Source organism: Chrysemys picta, chromosome 11, assembly GCF_011386835.1.
Source record: "Chrysemys picta bellii isolate R12L10 chromosome 11, ASM1138683v2, whole genome shotgun sequence".
Classification (NCBI taxonomy): Eukaryota; Metazoa; Chordata; order Testudines; family Emydidae; genus Chrysemys; species Chrysemys picta.
Window position 1 is genome coordinate 77,773,655 of NC_088801.1, and position 24,025 is coordinate 77,797,679.

Here is a 24,025-nt window from a genome sequence, read left to right on the forward strand (position 1 = left end):
CTGAATTGGCTACACGAGGAAGAAAGTAAGCCACAAAAATCAGTGGTGGCATTATTAGGGTCCATGGGAAGGTCCCCAAGAGATGGGAGACCCTTTTCTGAGAAGCACAGCAAGAAGAGGCAGAGGGCTGCCTTACCACAGTTAACTATGTGTCTTGACAGTTTTATTGCCTGTTTCTTAATCAGTTTGGTTTTTCCCTAGTTAGGTATCTTACTTTTTTCTGATTGAGTAAGGGTCAGTTGGTTTGTGTTTATTATCTGGACTATTATGGTTCCTTAGCAGATCAAAACTTTAATCCTGGGGTGTGACTGCCTTAGCGGTTTGGCCTTTTTCTGATGATTTGTCATGGCTAATGCTTACAAGATGGGAGGGTTGTGAATGTTGTGTAACAGAACTCCATCCTTGCTGCCATTGTGTGGAGTAAGGGCATACTCCAGTTTCCTAGCTGAATGCTCCGATTGTGTGGGCTTCAAGTCTGTAGCTGAGAAGCAGAGAGATGTGCAAGAGGCTTTACTGTTTGCAAGGTGCATTCAAATTGAGCACTATAGATTTGCCTTGTTCTGGTCTGATCTTGGTTGGAGCATTGTGTAATCTAACTCTGTGAACCTAGGGGCAAGTCAAACAATAAATATGCAAACGTAGAGTAGTTCTTTCAAGACTGTACAATATGCGTATTACTAACCAAAGGAAAGGTTAATAAGATACCCAATCTGGTAAATGTTACTAAAGATTATGGTTTTGTAACTCCTACTTAAAAATGAAGCCAACAGCCCTGAAAACTTGCCAGCTGGGACAGAATGCAGCAGACCATTGCAACGTATCTCCCTCTTTGCACTAGCTCCTCATTGAATACAGTAATATTTAGTATCGCTGTTGTGATATTTGAAGTCCTCTGTGGGTTTGGCTCAAACTGCCTGAGAAGATGTTTAGGGCACAACTGCCTATTACTCTGTGTTTTTACAGTAATTTACACAATGGGGCTTCTGCGTGTGACTGCAACTACAAATAAAATAATCAGTTTAATATTTACTGACTAAAATAAATCATGGCTATTTATTCCGTGTAGTGTCGCAGAGTGAATACAGTTGTGGGGGAGTAAGATTATATTTTGGTTCATGAAACAACAGATTTGTCAAACTTAAGTTCCATTTCCAGAGTCTCTATTATTAGTGGCGATGTATAAGGCTATATTAATTTTATGGGCCTCTCATCTTTCATGTGAAGCTGCCCTTTTTCTATGTAGAACTGTAAAATCCCCTTTTCAGAGATTTTAGAGAAATTCAAACTTTCTGCTGGTGTTTCACTGTCATATGTGCAGAGACAAGCCTGAAAGCTGTGGATGGGACTTAGTTGTCTCTCCAAGGTAGGGCTGAGCCTTCAGGAGGGAGGGAGGTCTGAGGCTGGGGTGGAGCCCGCTTGACCTGCTCTTGAGCTCTCAGAGACTTAGTCTGCAGTTCATATCGCTGAGAGCAGAGTGGAGAAGGGAAAAGAAAATGCAGGAGCTGAGAAGAAAGGGGGCACTCATCTCTCCCAAATAAAATGGTACTGGTTTCTCATGTGGACAGAAGGGCTGGGTCCTCTTTCTGCTAAGTTCTTGTTCTTCATGTAGTGTCTGTATGGATGTTCCACTGTAGGTGCATCTGTGCCCCTGCTCCTCTAATTGGAGATTTTAGGTAGCAGCGTCCGTTTGGCTTGCGCATGCGCCCTCCCTCATGGTTTGCCTCGAGGCTATCTAGTGCTGTGCAGGTGAATTGCCCTCAGTTCCTTCTCGACTGCCTTTGGCCTTGAATGGAGTAGGTAGTTCTCTTCCTTTTTCTGTGTCATAAGAATACTTATGCAGTAGAACCTCAAAGATACAAACACCAGAGTTACGGACTGACCGTAAAGAAATCTGATGAGGTTCAACAAGGACAAGCGCAGAATCCTGCACTTAGGACGGAAGAATCCCATGCACCGCTACAGATTGAGGACCAACTGGCTAAGCAGCAGTTGTGCAGAAAAGGACCTGGGGATTACAGTGGATGAGAAGCTGGATACGAGTCAGCAGTGTGCCCTTGTTGCCAAGAAGGCTAATGGCATATTGGGCTGCATTAGTAGGAGCGTTGCCAGCAGATCGAAGGAAGTGATTATTCCCCTCTGTTCGGCACTTGTGAAGCCACATCTGGCGTATTGCGTCCAGTTTTGGTCCCCCCACTAATGAAAGGAGGTGGACAAATTGGAGAGAGTCCAGCGGAGGGCAACAAAAATGATTAAGGGGGTGGGGCACATGACTTACGAGGAGAGGCTGAGGGAATTGGACTTATTTAGTCTGCAGAAGAGAAGTGTGAGGGGGGGATTTGATAGCAGCCTTCAAGTACCTGAAGCGGGAGGGGTTCCAAAGAGGATGGAGCTAGGCTGTTCTCAGTGGTGGCAGATGACAGAACAAGGAGCAATGGTCTCAAGTTGCAGTGGGGCAGGTCTAGGTTGGATATTAGGAAAAACTATTTCACTAGGAGGGTGGTGAATGGGTTACCTAGGGAGGTGGTGGAATCTCTATCCTTAGAGGTTTTTAAGGCCTAGCTTGACAAAGCCCTGGCTGGGATGATTTAGTTGGTGTTGGTCCTGCTTTGAGCAGGGGGTTGGACTAGATGACCTCCTGAGGTCTCTTCCAACCCTAATATTCTATGATTCTATTACCAGTCAACCGGATACCATGGGGAACTGGAAGTTAGCTATCAGGCAGCAGCAGAGACAAAAAACCCACCACCAACAAAACAAACCAGCAAATACTCTACTATGCCTGTATTGTACCTTAAAGGTAGGCACATCTGGACTGCCTGTCCCCATCCTCACCCCCTACTCCCCACGGCGCGGGACAGCCACTTACAGGAAGGAGGTGGTGAACACTGTTTTCCCCTCTCCCTCCCACCCTGGCTGGGAAGGGGACAAGCTTGCAAGCTCAGAGCCCAGTAAAGCATTTCTAGTTGCCATTACCTGAGGTTGAAGGATAGGAGAAATTGTGTCCCTGATGGCATACCTGCCCTTCATGGTCTTTTTTAAAGACAAAGTCACATTGAGGCTGCATCCCAAGTTTCTCCGTAAAGTAGCCTCCCCACCTTTCATATGAATCAACTAATCTATCTTCCCATTTTTTCCAAAAATATCATTTCAACAACAGGGAGGCAATTCCATATATGCCATATGTAAGAAAAGCCCTACCATTTTATTTGGACAAGACTAAGAACTTTAGGAAGTCTCCTAAACTCTTCCTTTCATTCGCGGAAAGATACAAAAGTTCTGCAATATTAGCTCAAAGACTCTCCAAATGGGTCTCCGGTTGCATTAATCACTGTTACCAGGCGTGCAACCTGATGCTCCTGTTGGGAGCTTACACGCACTCCACGAGATCAGTTTCTACCTTAGAAATGTTCTCATCTCGGAAATTTGTAGAGCAGCGACCTGGGCCTCTGCCCATGCGATCACTGGAGACTCAGCCTCAAACGCCATCTTCGGCTCCATAGTACTGTCTTCAATAATAGACCCCTCTCTGAAGCCACAGTCCTCCATAGGGGATGCTGCTGTGAAGTCACCTACAGTGAAGCAACCATAGAAACACTACTTGAAGAAGAAGTTACTCGCTTATGCAGTAACAATTGTTCTACAAGATGTGTCCCTATGGGTGCTCCACAACCTTCCCTCCTCCCCTCTACTTCGGAGTTGATAAGGGTCTCTGCGGTAGAGAAGGAACTGAGGTTCACCCACGCAGCGCTAGATCGCCTCGAGGGAAACCACAAGGGCACATGCGTGGGCCGAACAGACACTGCTACCTAAAATATCTGATTAGAGGAGCAGGGGCGCAGATATACCTACAGTGGACACACATCTCGAAGAACCATTGTTATTGCACAAGGTGAGTAACTTCTTCTTTTCTTTTCCAGATTCCCACTGCTGTGATCAATTTAGAAGAGAGTCTCCCAACCACTGTTAACAAATAGTATCCATCTTCTGTGAATCGAAGTGGGAATTCCCATTCTCACGAATAGTTTTTCCTCTTCCACATTTCTGAATGGTTTAATCCTCCACAGGTCCATACAGACGTTAGCTATCTTCCTTGCTCTACAGGTAAGCGACTACTGACATACTTTTAAATTGATTCTTGCTGTTCATTGTATGAGAAAATTAAGTTAACCCTTTTGAGTTGTAAGAAGGTAAAAATATTTTTCCTATTCTGAGTAATACATCTCCCTACTTTCTTCTCCCCTCCCACCATGTGCCATTTATTGTGAACTCTGATCATTCAAATTTAGCCTGGAATAATTTACCAATAAAAGTAGTGCCTTAAGTTCAGGGCTTTATTTGGGTGGGGGAGGTGGGAAAGTATATTGATAGTCCTAAGCTCTGGCAGGAAACCAGACTCCATTCTCTCAAAACACAATTTATGGTGGACTCTACAGAGGTGGAAAATGTGGTCATCTAGACTGCTTCAGTCTGGTTCACCCATGAGCAGAGCTGGATTAAATAATAAACACAAAAGACACATGACTAGAACCTCAGTTGGCAGTCGTGTGATGGCAGAATCTGAGCTTTTTCTTTTTCTTTTTTAAATAAGGGACATGGGAGTGTTTCTAGTCCTCATGATTGTGAAGGAAAAAACTTGAGAATGTAAACTGAATGTAACCAACGCATGATGTCTGCCTGAGCCTGCGCGCAGCATTTAGCAGAGGGGGGAGCAGCAGCCCCTGCAGTCAGAAAGAAAACTACCTGTCCCAACTCTTACCACCAGAGAAGATCAGGCCTCTGCTGCTCTACACTCATAGAAATGTACGGCTGGGAGGGACCTCAAGAAGTCATCAAGTCTAGCCCCCTGCACTGAGTCAGGACCTAGTAAACCTAGACCATCCCTGACAAGTGTTTGACTAACCTGTTCTTAAAAGCCTCCAATGATGGGAATTCCACAACCTCCCTTGGAAACCTATTCCTGTGCTTAACTACCCTTATAGTTGGGAAGCTTTTGCCTAATATCTAACCCAAATCTTGCTGCTGATTAACCATATTACTTCTTGTCTATCTTTAATGGACATGGAGAACAATTGATCACCATCCTTTTTATAATGGTTTTCAACATAGCCGAAGACTTATCAAGTCCCTCCTCTGTCTTCTTTTCTCAAGACTTAACATGCTCAATTTTTTTTAACCTTTTCTCATAAGTCAGGTTTCCTAAATTTCTTATCATTTTGTTGCTCTCCTCTGGACTCTCTTCAGCTTGTCCTCATGTTTCCTAAAGTGTGGCATCCAGAATTGGACACAGTACTCCAGCTGAGGCCTCACCATTGCCAAGTAGAGCAGGACCTCTCGTGTTTTACATACAACAATCCTGTTAATACACCTCAGAATATTAGCCTTTTCACAACTGCAGCACATTGTTGGCTCATATTCAATTTGTGATGCACTATAACCCTCAGATCCTTTTCAGCAGCACCTAGCAGTTAGTCCCCATTTTGTAGCTGTGCATTTGACTTTTTCCTTTCTTAGTGTAGTACGTTGGACTTATTGCTATTGAATTTCATTGTGTTGATTTGAGACTAATTCTCTTATTTGTCAAGGTCATTTTGAATTCTAATCTTGTCCTTCAAAATGCTTACATCCCCTCCCAGATTGGTGTCATCTGCACATTTTATAAGCATACTCTCTGATCCATTATCCAAGTCATTAATGAAAATATTGACTAGTACTGGACCCAGGACTGACCTCTGCAGGACAGTAGCTACGCTCTTGCAGTTTGACAGCAAACCATTGATACCTACTCAGACTACTGACTTTCTACCAGAATGGATGTGGTCAGTTTAGGAGGGTGTCTTGGATGTCTTTCTGGGTTCTGTGATGGGACTCAGATGCCCTTCTGGGCTCCTCTGGCCTTTTGGTTCTAGGATTCAGCTGGGAGTAGTGGTGAGGAAGTATGGTGGTTCCCTCCCATGCATCATCCGTGTGTTGCACCAAAATGAGAACTCTTACAATAGATTGTTCCTCTCATTTCTTACAGTCTTTGATCAGCAGTGAAATAGTGAAGTGCTCATATGTAAATAGTCATCACTGGGCATGCAAGTTAATGCTCCATTGAGAGAAATGGGAAAGTTCACACTTCTCTTAGTACTAGTTTTCGGCTTTCTGCAGACCCAGGTAGACTTCACTATGTTAGTTACATTCATTTAGTTTGAAAGTTTCCTTCTGAACCATAAGGGTTAGAGCCTTTATGATTAAAAATAATAATAATACTAAATCTGAGATTCTGGAGAACAAGATTGCAACCTTAGAGGGGAAAATTGCTTGATTGTTGACCTACTCAACTTGAGCCCGAATAATTTTTATCAGAGTTTTAGGAAAATTTGAAGATGCAGTGAGAGAATGCACAGTATAAAGAAAACATCATTTGAAAGGGCATGCCTATCAAAATACATAATATCAAAATACAGTTTTTCAATTACTTAAGTCATCCGTTCATTTTTTTGCTCATTTTTGGTAACATGTTGGCTACCAGTTGGCCAAAGCTTACCTTATCACAAAACTCTGATCTGTAGTTGTGTGTGTGTGTGTGTGTGTGTGTGTGTGTTGGGGAGAAGGATGGGAATGACACATATGTCATAGTGACAGAATAATGAGGTAGGAAAATGTAGGGCAGCCGCTGCAGAATTTAGTCTCACTGTGTGGTAGAATACATGGGTTCCTACGTAATCCCTCTGATAGCATATGTTATCTTCCCCTGTAGTGTTTGGTCTATGTAGAGGATAACAGTTTACAATTGGTATCAGTTATTCCTTTAGTCTGATGTGGATATAGAGCCTGTTGTCAAACATTGTTGAATTACCAGGCGTGGGGGTTCAGTATAGTTTCACATGCTATAAACCCTGTTTTCTTCAGTGTATGTAATTTTCTAGCCTTTTTATAAACAATGTTAATGTTGCAATATCCAACACTCAAAAGTTAGAATCTGTGTGTAGTGTTAATCCATCTATGCAAAACAAAGTGTCTGTATACATACTCATGTTTATATTATGTTCTTCGAGTGATTGCTCATGTCGATTCCAAGTAGGCGCGTGCGCGCCGCGTGCACAGTCACCGGAAGGTTTTTCCCCTAATGGTACCCGACGGGTTGGCTGTGGAGCCCCATGAAGTTGCATCTTCATGGAGGTGTATATAGGTCCCTGCTGACCCATCGCCTCTTCAGTTTTTTCTTACTGCCAGTGATGGTCGTTGGAGTAGCTCCTCTCTTGCTAACTGCAAGCGATCCCCTAGTGGACTTTTTTCTCATTGTTATCTGTAAATAGTTAAAATTTTAGAGTTAGTTAGTTCAAATAGTCTAGTTAGTTTCATCCCTAGGTGGCATCTGACCCCAAGCCCAGTACTTTGGTGCGGAGCATGCCGGCCTTGGTAAGAGAAACCACGGTGCCAAGAAAGGACTCTGGCTCCAGGGACTCTCAGCACCGCCATTCTCCAGCGCCAAAGACCTCCTCCAGTGCAAGTGCCCGGCACTGTTCCTTTCACCGGTGTCACACAAGAAGAAGAAAATGGAGAGAGGTCGCTCTCCCATTAAAGTAGTGGAGCAATGAGGCACCAGCAGGGTGTGTCCTGTGCTGGGACACCCTGCTCCGGCTCCGACTCAGCTGGCACGGTTGACTCCAGCCTCAGGGGGAGGTCTGTTGTGTCTGATTGTAGTGGACTCCCCGGTGCGGGAGAGTTGGGAGGAGGACATAGACCTTCCTTTTACACGGGACACTTTTGAAGCAGCTAAGGACCTCGTTGCAAGGAATGTGCAGTCACTGGCACTGGCGCCGCAAAGAGGCACCGTGCCCTCTAGGCTCTAGCTGATGATGATAAGGCACCACTCATCCTCACCTTGACACCACTCCCTGGCACCGTCTCGTTCTGCACCACCTTGGTTGCCGAGGTTGGAGTCCTCATCGGACTTGGAGGTATAGTCGCCTCTAGGTGAAGCCGGCATTGTTCCCGGTATCGCTTGAGGCAAGAGGAAGGGCAGCTGCTACCCATGATGTCCTGGCCTCCACAGTGGCAGGCGCTGGCTCAGTGTCTCTTCTGGACCCCATGGGCCTACCACCATGTCCAAGGGCCAGGGTCCAGATCCTTGTTGGTGCCTTCGGAGGCATGGGTCCCTCCATCATCGACTCCAGTAGCCTGGGAACCTCCACAAGGGCAGGAGATGGGCACGCAGGTCGACACTGGGGCCGGTACCGAGATGGGTGCAGGCCCGGGAACCAGCGCCAGCCCCTGCACCACACAGGGAGTTTCAATGCAAGGGGATCCCCACAAACCAGAGGGGCAGGAAGACTCAGTGCCCCCACGGGCATCTTCCTCATGCTTCCCAGATGAAGCGGTGGCGGGCACCACCACACTGCCTGCCAGGGACACCAGGGCACACCAAGAGTTGCTCAGGAGGGTGGCTCAAAACTTGAGCATGCACGTGGAGGAGGTCTCAGAGGAGACTGACCCTATGGTGGATATTCTGTCCCTGAAGGTCCTTCAAGGGTGGCTTTGCCCCTCATTTAGACTATCCATAACACGACTAAGGTGTTGTGACAAACACCTGCCTCTCTTCCCTCCATGGAGAAAGGGGTAGAGAAGAAATATTTTGTGCCCTCTGAGGAGCTACTTGTTTAGCCATCCTCATCTGGGTACTCTGGTGGTGGAGGGGGCCAACCAGAAAGAAAGACAGGAACAACTGGGGCCGACCCCTAAGCAAAGAGTTCTATACAGACCGCCATGAAGGTTCGACTCCAGGGGGCTCCACAGCCACCGACGGGTACCACTATGGAAACACCTTCTGGCGACTGTGCACGCGGTGCACAGATACCTACTTGGAACGGACATGAGCAACACATCTCAAAGAACAACAGTTACGAAAGGTATGTAACCGTTTTTTTTTACAGCTATCCATATATACACATAATATATGCATATTTATTTGTGTAAAATATAAGCATATACATATCTGTGTGCGGTATATAAAGTTGAAAGCTAAAACTACACTAGTGCTGCATTAAGTTGGAACAGTTAAAATGAGTCAACAAAAGTCAAAATGAAGATTCATGCATGAACTTTAATATGTTACTTATGCCTATTGTGTAGTGTTTTTGTTTTTCTTGCCACATTATACCTTTAATATATTGTTCAGATAATTGCTATAAAATATAAAGGAAGGGGTACAGTCTGAGTTAACCTTGCTGTTGGAACCTTATCTTTTGGGTTTTCTTGCTTAATTTTACTCTAACGGCGATACAGGTTATTTCCATTTTATAATGGTGAAAGGAAAAGACAGACTTTAACTAGTTGGTGTGTTGTTGGTGTCCTCATCTCTGGAAATACATGTTCAGTTTCATAAACCTGTCCCTCCTTGCTCACTCATTTTCAAAACAATATGTAAGGGTTAATTGTCACATGTGCCTCTTGCGGATAGTAGGAATGAACTGCAGTGTTTAGTATACTGTGCAGTTAATCCTGCAGTTTGATGAATGGACCTTGAATAGACAAGGAGAGTTTGTAGTCCTGACATGTAAACATAGAGTTAACTGTTCTCATTGCTTCTATGACTTACTGAAATAAATCACTGTATTAATACAGTGAGTTATTGAGACAGAGCGAGATTTAGCACTCTGGCAATCTGAGCTGACTGTGGATTGTAGCACTTAGCCTTCATGGCATCTCTGCTAACTGGGACTTTGAACATGGGGACCTTCTTCAGCATTGTGAGGCGTCGCTATAAAAGGAGGCGTAAGAAACGTTCTGAGAGGAAAGGTAGTATATTAATTTTTGTACTGTCAAAACAGAATAGTGGTGAGCTTTTATAAATAGAAAAATGCATTGTAGAAATGTTTTCAGATTATACTGAAATGTAAATACAAAATACAACATTTTTTCATACATATCTTTAAAAAAATAAATTCTGTAACACCTTTTTAATTATGTTTGAGTATTGAACACGAAAAGCAATAAGCTTCAAATGGAAATCAATTTTCCAATATATTTCACTTGGCTTCCAGGCTTTCAAAATTCAAAATATTTATTTTTAGACAAACATGTGGAAGTCTTAAAGTTGCACAGCTTTTTGTATTTTACTGCTTGTTTTATCCCCAATGAATTGTTTCATGTGTCAGACTGTAAGCTGACTGTCTTGTCACTGGATATTCATTAATCAGTTCATAAAATGAGCTTTTTCTGTCTTTAAAATTAGCCTGTCTTGAACAGCAAGTATAAATCAGAGCTACTAAAAGTCTCCTTTATCTTTTAGCTACATTTGTAAGAAATCTGTAAAGTATCCAAACTATTAAAATCTCATTTAGATTGCATTGCTATTCTTCTAGCTACACCTTTGCTGTTTAACACATTTAGATTAGGTAAAGAAGGAATTCTTTTATTCCTTAAAATCTGCCAACTAGTTACATATCTCTTGAAAACAAAGTGCATTATTGAGAACCCTGGTATAGGCTCGTTATAATTTCTTGAAGTATTTTGTACTGTTTGTATCTTTGTATAATTGGAAAATACTGAATTGTCTCTGGAGAATAATGAGATATCTTGAAAAACAGAACATTTCACATATGGCACTTCATAAAAATGTATAAATCTTATAGAAAGGTGTAATTCTGCTGCTGTAAATGTTATTTTTCTGATTCCATTTGTATCTGTGAATATCTGTAACTCTTCTGGATGTCATTTTTGTATCTGGTTGATCGATATGGCTGGCATGTAATGTATTTAGAATTACAAGCATTCTTGTCAAATGCTGCTATTTGTATTTTAGAATATGGCAGTAGATACAGCCCTATACAGATGACATTAACTACAGTAACTGTATTTACTTACCATATCTATTTTGTGTTTGTGATTAAATATATCAAGTAATTCTAATACAGTGATCATATTATATTTGAAAAATATAGCAGAAGACTTTACTAACTGAAGCAATATCTCTAGGGAAAAATAATGGCTTTGCAAACTGTAATTAGGTTTTTCATCATTTAGATTCCATAAGTGGTAATGAATTTGTATAAAAACTGAGTAACTCAACCCAAATCACTAACAAAGTTGAGTATACCAAGAGCCGGCATGTTACCATACTATATCTTATGGTACCTTTACCTTACTGCAAATCCCTGCTAAGCAAATAACATTTACATTTTTTCTTGACTCTTGTCTTTTCTTTGAAAATACATTCTTCACAGTGCTTTCAAAGTTTAGTATTCAAACATTATGGATCATATCTTAGAACAGGCAGTAGGGGGAAAAAATTAAGGAGAAGGCTAAGGGCCGCATCCAGACAACTTAAATGGACTTTGGATCATGCCTATAGAGAGAAGATAATGATGATCTGACAAGACAACTTGAATCTGGGTAGGACTCTGCATTTTGTCACTGGACAAATTTCGCTAAAAATCACTGACTGATAAAATAGATCATTTGTAGTTTTGATCCTAGTGCATGTAAGCATTACTCATTTTTTAGATTCTGAAAGCTCTCTGGGTTAGTAGTGGCTTAGTAGTATTGCATGAAGTGCATATTCCCTATTGCACATACATTCAAATTGATCCTGAAATGTTTTTTTATTAAGATCCTTAAAATAAAATGTGAACATTGTATTGGAAAGTCCAATCAAGCTATGTTAGTTTTTTCTCTCATGTGTCCTATCTTTTAGATGTATTTAGAAAAAAATATGTTTATTAAAGTAGACTGGTGACATGATCCAAGAATCTTGTAAAATAATACATCTGTTTTAGTCACACTAGAACTGTATGGAAGGAATATTTAAGCTCTGTGAATAACTGTATAGGGATGAAGAAATAAAACAGTTAAAAGTTTAAACCTTCAGTGAATAAAGTGCTATAGAAGATAAACTAGTTAAGGATTCAACAAAAAATACTTACTTTTTACCAAATCAACACACACTTCACTTAAAAAAAAATGCCAGAGATTTCTAAATCCCTTTAGAGACCTGCTAACAAGACTAGATTTATTGTACAGTGTTTTTTCAAATAATGTTAGGGATTTCTAAAGAGCCAAATCTTGGTCCCAGTGAATTCAATGGATGTTTGTCATTAACTTCAGTGGGGCGTGGATTTGTCTAAACGTGCCCTTTGGTTCTATATGTAATTCTTCATATGCCAGTAACTGGTAATGTTTTTATTGTGTTCTTGAACATTTGTTTACTTTTGACACCACTGAAGTGGAAATGTGAATTTCACAAGGTGGACGATTTTTGTTCTTATATAATTAATAAACAGTAATTTAGATTCCTCAGTCTTTTAAATGCCAAATTAATCTACCAAAACATTTTTATATTTTAGGAGATTGTTACAAAATAGTTAATTATTTTAAGTAATGTGATTGATTAGAAGACATGATAAATTAAAACGTTGTTCTTCAGAATGTAATCTGAATCAAATTTGCTAGTCGTTTGAAAATTGATCAAGTCTGGGTTTGTTCAAAAGGGCAGATGATTTGGGATGGTGGATGGCTTTATTTTAGGCTTCTGTTTCTGAAACCTGTAATCCAGATTTCTCGATGTCTGTAGCACCCACCAGCTACTGTTCTCAGTGGGATCTGTTGAATGCTGAGCCGTCATGAAAATCTAGCCCTTATGGCCCAATCCTGTTTCGACTGAGGCCAGTAGAAAAACTCCCACTGACTTTGTTGGGAACCGGAAAGCAAAATTAGACCTGTAGTCGTACATACTTTCCTAAACCATGCTCTTTACAGTCCTGTTGTATTAATTTCAGAGATCAAGAGTTAAAGGGTGTTGTAAAATGTGTCATGGTCCAACATGAAACAGTGTTACAGAGGTTTGGAATTTTTTTTTTCTACATAGACCTTTGTTTCACTTGGTTCCTTGGCAAACACCCAAAAGCATTAATTCTAACGTTGAAATTTTATTGTTCAAACACAAGAAAGAATAAGCAATTAAAACAAGCATGTATATTGAAACAGGGAGATTGAGTGATTATGGAAAACAAACGATCATAACCTTTAAAATCTCTCTCCTTTTTGGAGGCAAAATATCAGTGTGTCATTTTCAGAACAGTCTGTCTCTGATGAAAAGGAAAGGATTAATTCTACTTTTAGTCCTGATGTGTAAAGTGCATTAACTTCTCCTGTTTCTAACAAAAACAGACACATGGTGGAGGAGAGAGGATCGAAAAGATGGTGGAAATATAGCTTTTGTTGATGTTTTTGCAACAGTGGCTGGTCAATCATAAATGGATGCTTTGGCTGGCAGATCAACCACAGCACCTGTTGCTTGGACCCTGGTTCCCATTCCAGTCAGGGACGTCATCTGGTTTCATCTTTTCTTCTTAGATAGTGCTGGGCTGTGGTCATCTCATCGCGCTGTGCTGAGGTAATGCAATTGATTTCAGGATTTGATGGAAAGCCTAGAGAGAAAGATAGACTGGGAGGAAGAGTGAAGGGGTGGGGGTGGAGGGACAAACATAAAAGGAAGGTAACCGAACAGGCGCTTATATGTCTTTGTGGTACTAGTAATTAGGTATCCCCATTGATGGGCTGAGAACTGGATGTCATAATGTTATGATGTTTGCAGTGTTGTAGCTGTGTTGGTCCCAGGATATTAGAGAGACAAGGTGGATGAGGTAACATCTTTTTATTGGGTAAAAGAAGGAGCTCTGTTTAGCTTGAAAGCTTGTCTCTTTTGCCAACAGATGTTGGTCCAATAAAATATATTACCTCACCCACCTTCTATCTCATGATGATGTAGTGATTTTCAGAACTTACCAGTGAACAAAGTTCTTTGAACAAGAACAAGGCCTAATGGCCTTCCTCTCAGGAAGAAAATCTTTGACTGGTCTGCTTATTCTGTCCTGGGGGTAGGTAGTATGAGACAAGACGAGCTAGTATACAAGGTGGGATGAGAGATGATCGTGAGTTTTTTCAGTCTCTTTTTAAGAATCCCAAAATGGGGAAAAGTGGGCGGCATAGTTCATCCCCCTTATTATTTTGTCCACCAATTAGGCTTAATATCCACCACACCCATTTTGATTAATTAATTTCCAGTTCCACATCTTCTGAATTTACCAAGTATGATTTAAACAGTCCTTGAATCATATCAGTAGCTCCTTCTTGTTTGAACTAATCCACTTTCTCTGTCTAGTTTTCTTATACTTGTTCATAACATTCATAATTGAAAACAACTTGACCTGTTTTCCATAGTTAATTTTCAGACAGACAAAAAGTTATATATTGTGTCATTTTATGAATTTTCACTGACTTATAGAATCACAGGACTGGAAGGGACCGTGAGAGGTCATCTAGTCCAGTCCCCTGTGCTCATGGCAGGACTAACTATTATCTAGACCATCCCTGATAGGTGTTTGTCTAACCTGCGCTTAAAAATCTCCAATGATGGAGATTCTACAACCTCCCTAGGCAATTTATTCCAGTGCTTAACCACCCTGACAGTTAGGAAGTTTTTCCTAATGTCCAACTTACACCTCCTTTGCTACAATTTAAGCCCCTTGCTTCTTGTCCTATCCTCAGTGGTTAAGAAGAACAGTTTTTCTCCCTCCTCCTTGTAACAACCTTTTATGTACTTGAAAACTCTTATCAGGTCCCCTCTCAGTCTTCTCTTTTCCAGACTAAACAAACCCAATTTTTTCTATCGTTCCTCATAGGCCATACTTTCTAGACCTTTAATCATTTTTGTTGCTCTTCTCTGGACTTTCTCCAATTTGTCCACATCTTTCCTGAAATGTGGTGCCCAGAACTGGACACAATACTCCAGTTGAGGCTTAGTCAGCATGGAGTAGAGTGGAAAAATAACTTCTTGTCTTGCTTACAACACTCTTGCTAATATATCCCAGAATGATGTTTGCCCTTTTTGCAACAGTGTTACACTGCTGACTCATATTTAGCTTGTGGTCCACTATGACCCCCAGATCCCTTTCCAGAGTACTCCTTCCTAGACAGTCATTCCTCATTTTGCATGTGTCCAACTGATTGTTCCTTCCTAAGTGGAGTACTTTGCATTTTTTCTTATTGAATTTCCTCCTATTTATTTCAGACCATTTCTCCAGTTTGTCCAGATCATTTTGAATTATAATCCTATCCTCCAAAGCACTTGCATCCCCTCCCAGCTTTGATCTTATAATTGGGGTTACAATTGGGGTGAATTTTTAGGCCCAGTAATCACAACAGTCCACACAAAATGTTTCTGGTTTCTCATCTTTCTCTAAAAGCTTTAATAGCGGTGAGCTGTAGTAAAGTCTCCTAAAGATTTTCATTATTTTAATAAAGTATACAGCACTGCACTTACTATTGGTGTTTCAAAGAGATCAGCGTCCCATTGTGCCTGGTACTATATAACTAAATAAGACAGTCGTCGTCCCAGAGAGCTTATAAATCAGATGTTAAACAGGAGACAACAGGTGGACAAAATAGACAAATGTGGATGGGAGAGGGATGAGGTAACAATAAAACAAGTTATTATAAAACGTCGAAGTCAGATTTTGCCACTTGCCTAACTTTTTTTATTGGCATGCTGAGAAGTATTACAGGAAATTAAAACTAATAGTCAGTTAGCAAACTAAATGAAGCAAAATACATTTTGTGTGCATTATTCTTTTTGTTTTGTTCAGCTGTTACTTCACAAAATTCATGAATTCCCAATAGGTCTGCTAGTGGTTAGGGTGAATTAATGAGGTTTTACTGTAATTTATAAACTCCTTGTTCTAATGAATATGTTGTCATATTAAATGTTGTAATGTTGCTGAGCACAATTAGAACTAGAATATTTTGAGGCTTCTTTGTGGTATGAAAGTGTTACTCAGATAATTCCATTATTTAACTATATTTTATGTTAAATGACAGGCTTCAGAGTATTAAAATATGGACAAGTAATCTACATTTTAAAAAGATCAGATATCTATCTATATATAATTGGTTGTATCTTCACTCAATCATTAAAACATTTCCAAATGTACGGTTATGTAATTGAGATAGTAATTAATTCACAGTTTGAAGCATGTTTTCCTTTTATTAAAATATAATAAAGAGGAAACTAAGTTTTCTAAAGAGTCTGACATAAATCCTCAGGAGCAGTGAACTTTTGAGTGCATGCTGAAATTTTATTCTTCGAGTGACTGTCCACACAGATTCCACTGGTCTGCATACTTCCATGCACATGAGATCAGATTATTTTGAATAGCAGTGTGCGTGGGGCATGCACTTGTATCCTGAGTGCCGTCTCACTCCCTATAGCAGAGGGCATAAAGGGTGGTGTCACTGCAACCAACACTCAGTTTCTTCTTACCATTCTTGTCTTCAAGACTGAATCCTATAGTTTTGCTCTGAGTAAGTAGTTTAGTTGTTCTTCAGTTTAGAAAGTTTATTAGTTTTAACTCAGTACTGATAAGTTTTTTTATTTGCCAGTGAACTTAGTTGCTTAACTTTTAGAACAGCATGGTGATAGGATTTCCTGCTGTATGCAGCTGTTTCCCTGGTATAGAACACACTGCACAAGGGTCTGTCCCTTTCTCCTCCTGAACAGAAGCCCAAAGTGGCTGATCCTAAGTCTACAGTAGAAGCACTACAGGGATGCAGCTGCACTGCTGTAGCGCATCTAGTAAATACATTCTATGCCGATGGGAGAGGGCTCTCCCATGAATATAATAACTCCACCTCCACGAAAGGCTATGGTGGTGGGAGAAGCTCGCCCGCTGACATAGTGCTGTCCTCACTGGTGCTTAGCTTGGAGTAACTTACGTGAATTACATCACTCTGGGGTGCGAATAAGTTATACCGAAGTAAGCTCTCGTGTAGACCAAGCCTAAGTCATTGGGCTTGAAGATCTGCCTGTCTTGTGATGCTGCTATGCCCATCAATAGTGGGCATTCCCAGTGCCTGCTGTGGCTTCATGAGGGCCATGCCCTGGCGCACTGCTTGATCTGTAAGACCAGGAAGGTGACGCTGAATCTCTTCTTCAGTGAAAGATCCAGGCAAGCCTTATCAGATGTGGGAAGACTATCAGAGAAACTTCAGGTCATTCTCATGTGGAGAGCACCTTAGTTAGCTGAGGTGCCTCTTCAGGCTCCTGGGCTGCATTGCATAAGCCCTATTTATCAGCTGAAACAATGACACACTCAGACAGAGGTTGCAAACAGCATCACTATGGAGGATGAGAGCAGGCACCGATCCCCCTCCTCAGGATAGAAAACCTCAGACTCATGGCTGCTGAGATCTTAAGGTAGAGTTCCATACCAAGATCAGAAATCTCTGCCTGGTTCAAAAACAGTGCTGCTTGTGGTCCAAAGAAGAAGTCTTTGTCCTTGGCACTGAGCAAGTTGATGCCAAGCACCTCTACACCAGCTCTGCTAACACTGAGTCATGGTGCATCCACACAAAGATCCTGCACTGGTCACCTCCTTGGCACTGTTAGTCTTCTGTTCCAGCAATACACGAACACTCTGTGCTGGCATTGCTACCATACATAGTGCTGAGACACCTCTATCAGATTGGTACCAGACAGTGAGACAGAGTACGCTGGAAAGATCTGCATCTCCTTTTGAAGAGGCTTAGTCTTTGTCCTTCCTGGAGCGTGTCACTTCCAGACCATGGGTGGCACTTTGAAGGTCTGCCAGAGAGTCCAGGGTGGACTCTGAGAGTAACAGGAAGGTAACTGGGAACTCATCGAGATCACCCACCTTATATTCACCTATGTGCCCTCCTAACTACCCATACTAATCTTGGCCATATTGGTCTAATTATGTAATTTTGATTACAAAATTAACCAAAACCTATCAAAGTCTCTTCAGAGAGAAGGAATATTGATTAATCTGTTATTCTGTTAAGAAGTTCTTCCTCAAGGGGACGAAAGGGGTTGGTTCTGTTCAATCTTTGAGTCAGGAATGCTAGTCACTTTTCTGCTTTTAACAAAACAGACAGACACAAGGGAGAGAAGAGATAGGATAGTAAAGCTAGAGGCAATACAGCTTTTGTTGTTGTTCTCAGGATACAAGGTAGCTAGTCTGTCATGGACAGATTTTGGGCTGGCAGTTCAGTCAGCCGTAGCGCGAGCAGAGTTGAATTGGCTGTCTCCCCTCACTATGTTGGTGCAGTTGATTTCAGTTTCAGGTAAAAAGTTGGGACAGAACAAGAGGAAGATAGTGGAGGACAGAAATGGACACATGAGGGAGGGGAAGACAGCACTTTTACCATGCTGGGGTCCTCACTGGTGCAGCGGTGATGCTTAGGTGTCCCAAGTGATGGGTCAAGGACTGTGTATTATGATGAAAATCCTTCCACTCTAGCCTTCAAATTCCCTTTTTAAGGACCCCAAAAAGGGGTGATGGGTGGACTAGCTCATCCTTTGATTATTTGGTCTACCGATAACTTAAGTTGAGTCTTTATTATGGAGTCTTTAAAAAGTTTCCATACAGCTTGCAGGGATTTCACTTTTGGCACTGTACCTTTTAATTTCTAACAAATTTATTTGGGCATAAGCTTTCGTGGGCTAGAACCCACTTCATCAGATGCATGGAGTGGAAAATACAGGAGCAGGTATAAAATACATAAAAAGATGTGATTAGCCTTACCAAGTGTGAGGTCAGTCTAACAAGACAATTCAATTGACAGCAGGATACCAAGGGAGGAAAAATAACTTTTGATGTGGTAATGAGAGTGGCCCATTTCAGACAGTTGACAAGAAGGTGTGAGTAACAGTAGGGGGAAATTAGTATTGGGGAAATTAGGTTTAGGTTTTGTAATGACCCAACCACTCCCAGTCTTCTGAAAGGTTGCTGACCCCTAGTCTATGTAGATGTCTCGAGAGATCCGCAACCTTTGTACCAGGCAGGCAAGACACCATGTGGTTCTCCCAGTCATTGCAAACCCAGCTATCTATTTTTCTAATGATCGAATTGCCCATAACTATTACCTGTCTCTTCCTAATAACTGGAAGCCATTATGTGTATGAAATCAGATTCTTTTGAATAGTTGTGGGGCTGCACCTGTGCTCCAAGTGCCCACTCAGTCCTGACAGCTGAGGGCATAAAGGCAGGGCAGGCACAACCTGCAGTCAGTTCCTTCACTAAGAATCCTACAGGGGTAGGACTTTGATCAGCAGGGATGGAGTTCATGCATACAACACATCTCAAAGAACCAGTTACTTACAATAACTCTTCTTTCTTCAAATGATTGTTCATGCATATTCCACTCTGGGTGACTACCAAGCAGTTACCTTAGTGCCAGGAGGTGGGTGAGCAGAGGCCGCCTTGTAGAATGAGTATAGGACTACCCTCTCAAAATAAACATTTGACCTGGCAGCTTGCATCAAGGAATAACGAATGGTAATAATGTGGATCAAACACCTCGCTGCTGGTTTACATATTTCTGATACAGAATGTTACCCAAGCAGGCCACAGGGGCTGCCTGAGCCCTAGTGGAATGAGTTCAACTGTCCAGGTGGGTATTTTAGCAAAACCTGGAAAGTTCTGACACAGTGTGAGACCCAATGACTCTGGCTGTCCCTTTACCCTTTCAGCAAATGCCATGAAGAGTCTAGGTGTACACATGAATGACTTGGTCCTGTCCAAATGAAGCTCTCACAACATCCAATGCTTGAAGTCTCATTTTGCTTGGGGGGTGGGGAAGAATGTGGGTTAGGGAAGAAAAGCGGGGGGAATAGACTGATGTGGGAGTCCAAAACCATCCTGTGATGGGTTGAATCGCAGAAACCCCCTTGGGACTGCCATCTGAATGTGCTGAGACTACCTCTAAGCCCGTTTTCCCTGCCAGCTTGGGATTCCAGTACCTTGCCTAGTTGTGCCAGACATGCTAGCCTGTTACAGACCCAGGTCTGAACCACGTCCCCCAAAAGCTGCAGGCTTACCTGAAAACAGCTTAAGAAGTGCTCCTGTCTCCAGCACTCAGATACCCAGCTACCACTGGGGTCCAAACCCCAAATAAATCCATTTTACCCTGTATAAAGCTTATACAGGGTAAACTCATAATTGTTTGCACTCTATAGCACTGATAGAGAGATATACACAGCTGTTTGCCCCCCAGGTATTAATACATACTCTGGGTTAATTAATAAGTAAAAAGTGATTTTATTAAATACAAAAAGTAGGATTTAAGTGGTTCCAAGTAATAACAGATGGAACAAAGTTAATTACCAAGCAAAATAAAACAAAAACACGCAAGTCTAAGCCTATGCAGTAAAAACTAAATGCAGGTAAATCTCACCCTCAGAGATGTTTCAATAGGCCTCTTTTAGAGACAAGACTTCCTCCTAGTCTGGATCCAGCAATCACCCTCACACCTGTAGTTACTGTCCTTTGTTCCAGTTTCTTTCAGGCATCTCCTTGGGGTGGAGAGGCTATCTTTTGTACCAGCTGAAGACCAAATGGAGGGGTTTTTCCAGGGGCATATATAGTCTCTCTCTTGTGGATGGAAGCCCCTCTCTCCCCCTGTGTAGAATCCAGCTACAAAATGGAGTTTTGGAGTCACATGGGCAAGTCACATGTCCATGCATGACTCAGTTTTCTACAGGACATTCCCAGGAAAGCTCAGATGTGGATTGGCATCTATCAAGGTCTATTATTAACCAAGTACTCCCAATTACTTGAATAACCCCTTCACACTATGTTGACCAAATCTGCCTTAGGTGCTTTCTACAGCAAATACTTTAAATACAAGCATAGAGCCAACGCTCCTAACTTCAGATATAAAAATGATACATGCATATGAATAGGATGAATACATGCAGAAGAACATAACCTTTGCAAAGATATGTTACATGGCATATCTAGCATAAAACATATTCCAGTTATTTCATATTTACACTCATAAGCATATTTATATAAAGCATTATGGGGTGCAACATCACACATTCTAACCCCAACCATCCAGAAATGTCAGGTGAGCCCTGAGAGCAACTGTGTGTAAGACCCTACGGGGGGGGGCTGCCATAAGGCCCTGAGTCTCTCCTATCCTAACTGATGTCATGGCCATCAAAAAGACAGTCTACCAGCTGTGGATGAAAAGAGAATAAGTAGCTAATGACCCCAAAAAGGGAGGATCCGTCAGAGCAGCCAACACCAAACTGAGGTTCCAGGAAAAGCTGTGTCGAACTGAAGCAGATACCAAAGCAGATACCAATATGCTGTAATTTCTCTTTGTAGATTGGATATTTCCCCTGTGGCTGGGAAAACACCTCAGCAGCTGAACACTGTAGCATTTAATTTCAGAAAGGGGGACTACACAAAAATGAGGAAGTTAGTGAAACAGCAATTAAAAGGTACGGTGTCAAAAGTGAAATCCTGAAAGCTACGTGGAAACTTTTTAAAGACACCATAATAGAGGCTCAACTTAAATGTATACCCTAAATTAAAAAAACATAGTAAGAGAACCAAAAAAGGCCATCGTGGCTAAACAACAAACTAAAATAAGCAGTAAGAGGTAAAAAGGAATCCTTTTAAAAGTTAAATCCTAGTGAGGAAAATAGAAAGACGCATAAACTCTGAGAAATGAAGTATAAAAATATAATTAGGAAGGCCAAAAACTAAATTGAGGAACAGCTAGCCAGAGACTCAAAAAGTAATAGCAAAAAATGTTTTAAGTACATCAGAAGCAGGAAGCCTGCTAAACAACCCGTGGGGCCACTGGACGACCAAGATGCTAAAGGAGCACACAAGGAGGATAAGGCCATTGCGCAGAAACTAAATGAATATCTAGCATCAGTCTTCACGGCTGAGGATGTGAGGGAGATTCCCAAACCTGAGCCATTCTTTTTAGGTGACAAATCTGAGGAACTGTCCCAGATTGAGGTGTCATTAGAGGAGGTTTTGGAACAAATTGATAATGTAAACAGTAATAAGTCACGAGGACCAGATGGTATTCACCCAAGAGTTCTGAAGGAACTCAAATGTGAAATTGCAGAACTAACTGTAGTCTGTAACCTACCATTTAAATCAGCTTCTGTACCAAATGACTGGAGGATAGCTAATGTGACACCAATTTTAAAAAGGGCTCCAGAGGTGATCCCGGCTATTACCAGCCGGTAAGCCTGACTTCAGTACTGGTCAAACTGTTTGAAACTATAGTAAAGAACAAAATTGTCGGACACATAGATGTACATAATTTGTTGGGGAAGAGTCAACGTGGTTTTTGTAAAGGGAAATCATGCCTCACCAATCTACTAGAATTCTTTGAGGGGGGTCAACAAGCATATGGACAAGGGGGATCCAGTGGCTATAGCCTATTTAGATTTTCAGAAAGCCTTTGACAAGGTCCCTCACCAAAGGCTCTTAAGCAAAGTAAGCTGTCATGGGATAAGAGGGATGGTCCTCTCGTGGATTGGTAACTGGTTAAAAGATAGGAAACAAAGGGTAGGAATAAATGGTCAGTTTTCAGAATGGAGAGAGGTAAATAGTGGTGTCCCCCAGGGGTCTGTACTGGGCCCAGTCCTGTTCAACGTATTCATAAATGATCTTGAAAAAGGGGGTGCATGTTGATGTGGCAAAATTTGTCCCAGGCAGACTGCCAAGAGCTAAAAAGGATCTCAGAAGACTGGGAAACAAAATGGCAGATGAAATTCAATGTTGATAAATGGAAATTAATGCACATTGGAAAACATAATCCCAACTATACATATAAAATGATGGGGTCTAAATTAGCTGTTATCACTCAAGAAAAAGATCTTGGAGTCATTGTGGATAGTTCTCTGAAAACATCCGCCCACTGTGCAGCGGCAGTCAAAAAAGTGAACAGGATGTTGGGAATCGTTAAGAAAGGGATAGATAATAGGACAGAAAATATCATATTGCGTCTATATAAATCCATGGTACGCCCACATCTTGAATACTGCGTGCAGATGTGGTCGCCCCATCTCAGAAAAGTTATATTGGAATTGGAAAAGGTTTAGAAAAGGGCAACAACAATGATTAGGGGTATGGAACTGCTTTCGTATGAGGAGAGATTAATAAAACTGGGACTTTTCAGCTTGGAAAAGAGAAGACTAAGGGGGGAGATGATAGACGTCTATAAAATCATGACAGGTGTGGAGAAAGTAAACAAGGAAATGTTACTTACTCCTCCTCATAACACAAGAGCTAGGGATCACCAACTGAAATTAATAGGCAGCAGGTTTAAAACAAACAAAAGGAAGTATTTTTTCACACAATGCACAGTCAACCTGTGGAACTCTTTGCCATAGGATGTTGTGAAGGCCAAGGCTATAACAGGGTTAAAAAAAGAACTAGATAAGTTCATGGAGGATAGGTCGCTATTAGCTAGGATTGGCAGGGATGGTGTCCCTAGCCTGTTTGCCAAAAGCTATGAATGAGCAACAGGGAATTTGATGATTACCTGTTCTGTTCATTCCCTGTGGGACCCCTGCCATTGGCCACTGTCAGAAGACAGGGTACTGGGCTAGATGGACCTTTGTTCTGACCCAGTATGGCTGTTCTTATGTTTTTATGTTAGCATCTCCATTACCATTTTAGCCATGAAGTTATCTGCAGTAGTAACCAGAATATATAGTACCCTCAGTTTCAATATCTTTGAGTTTATCCCTCTTTTCCGTTCAACACATCGTACTATTATATTCCGTATTGAATGAAAGCAAACTCCTCTACAGACATAATTTTCTAAGAATCTGAATGTATTTTGCTTTAGAGACACATAGGCCTGATTAACAATTATTTACTGACATCATAAGGTGCATATATAGTTTCATGCTTTCCCTGAACAGCCCTTGTCTACGCCAGTAGTTCCCAACCTTTTCTTTGCCACGGCACACCTTGATACCTTTATTTATTTTGAGGTACACCACCATATTGTCTCCAAATGAATTCGCCCTCTTACTGCCTCGATTTAAGCTGTTTACTACTTTTGCCATTCACAGTCTGTACAATACAGTTAACGATATTATAGTCTAACCTCACACCAGTTCTGTCCTCAACCCCGACCCAGTTTTGGCCCCCTAGTTCTCTCACCAGTTCTGTCCCTCTTAGGTCCCCCAACTCACCACCAG

At 41.6% G+C, this 24,025-nt stretch overlaps 1 protein-coding gene across 12 annotated transcripts in view; it reads left to right on the forward strand.

Moving 5' to 3' along the window:
* The window catches only part of ADARB1 (adenosine deaminase RNA specific B1), a 232,161-nt gene that overhangs the window by 83,863 nt on the left and 124,273 nt on the right, over positions 1-24,025 (forward strand). For 7 of the 12 annotated variants that reach the window (XM_065562279.1, XM_065562283.1, XM_065562278.1 and 4 more), the window contains one exon: positions 3,918-4,101. The exons of 3 other annotated variants lie outside the window; for them this stretch is intronic. Coding sequence is in view for 1 of the 9 variants with exons in the window: in XM_065562289.1 (XP_065418361.1) it covers positions 9,684-9,783 (100 nt within the window). In the remaining 8 variants the exon portion in view is untranslated. Of the gene's footprint in view, positions 1-3,917; positions 4,102-5,633; positions 9,784-24,025 lie in introns of those variants that run through there. 2 more of the 12 variants (XM_065562289.1, XM_065562288.1) reach the window with 2 other exon arrangements.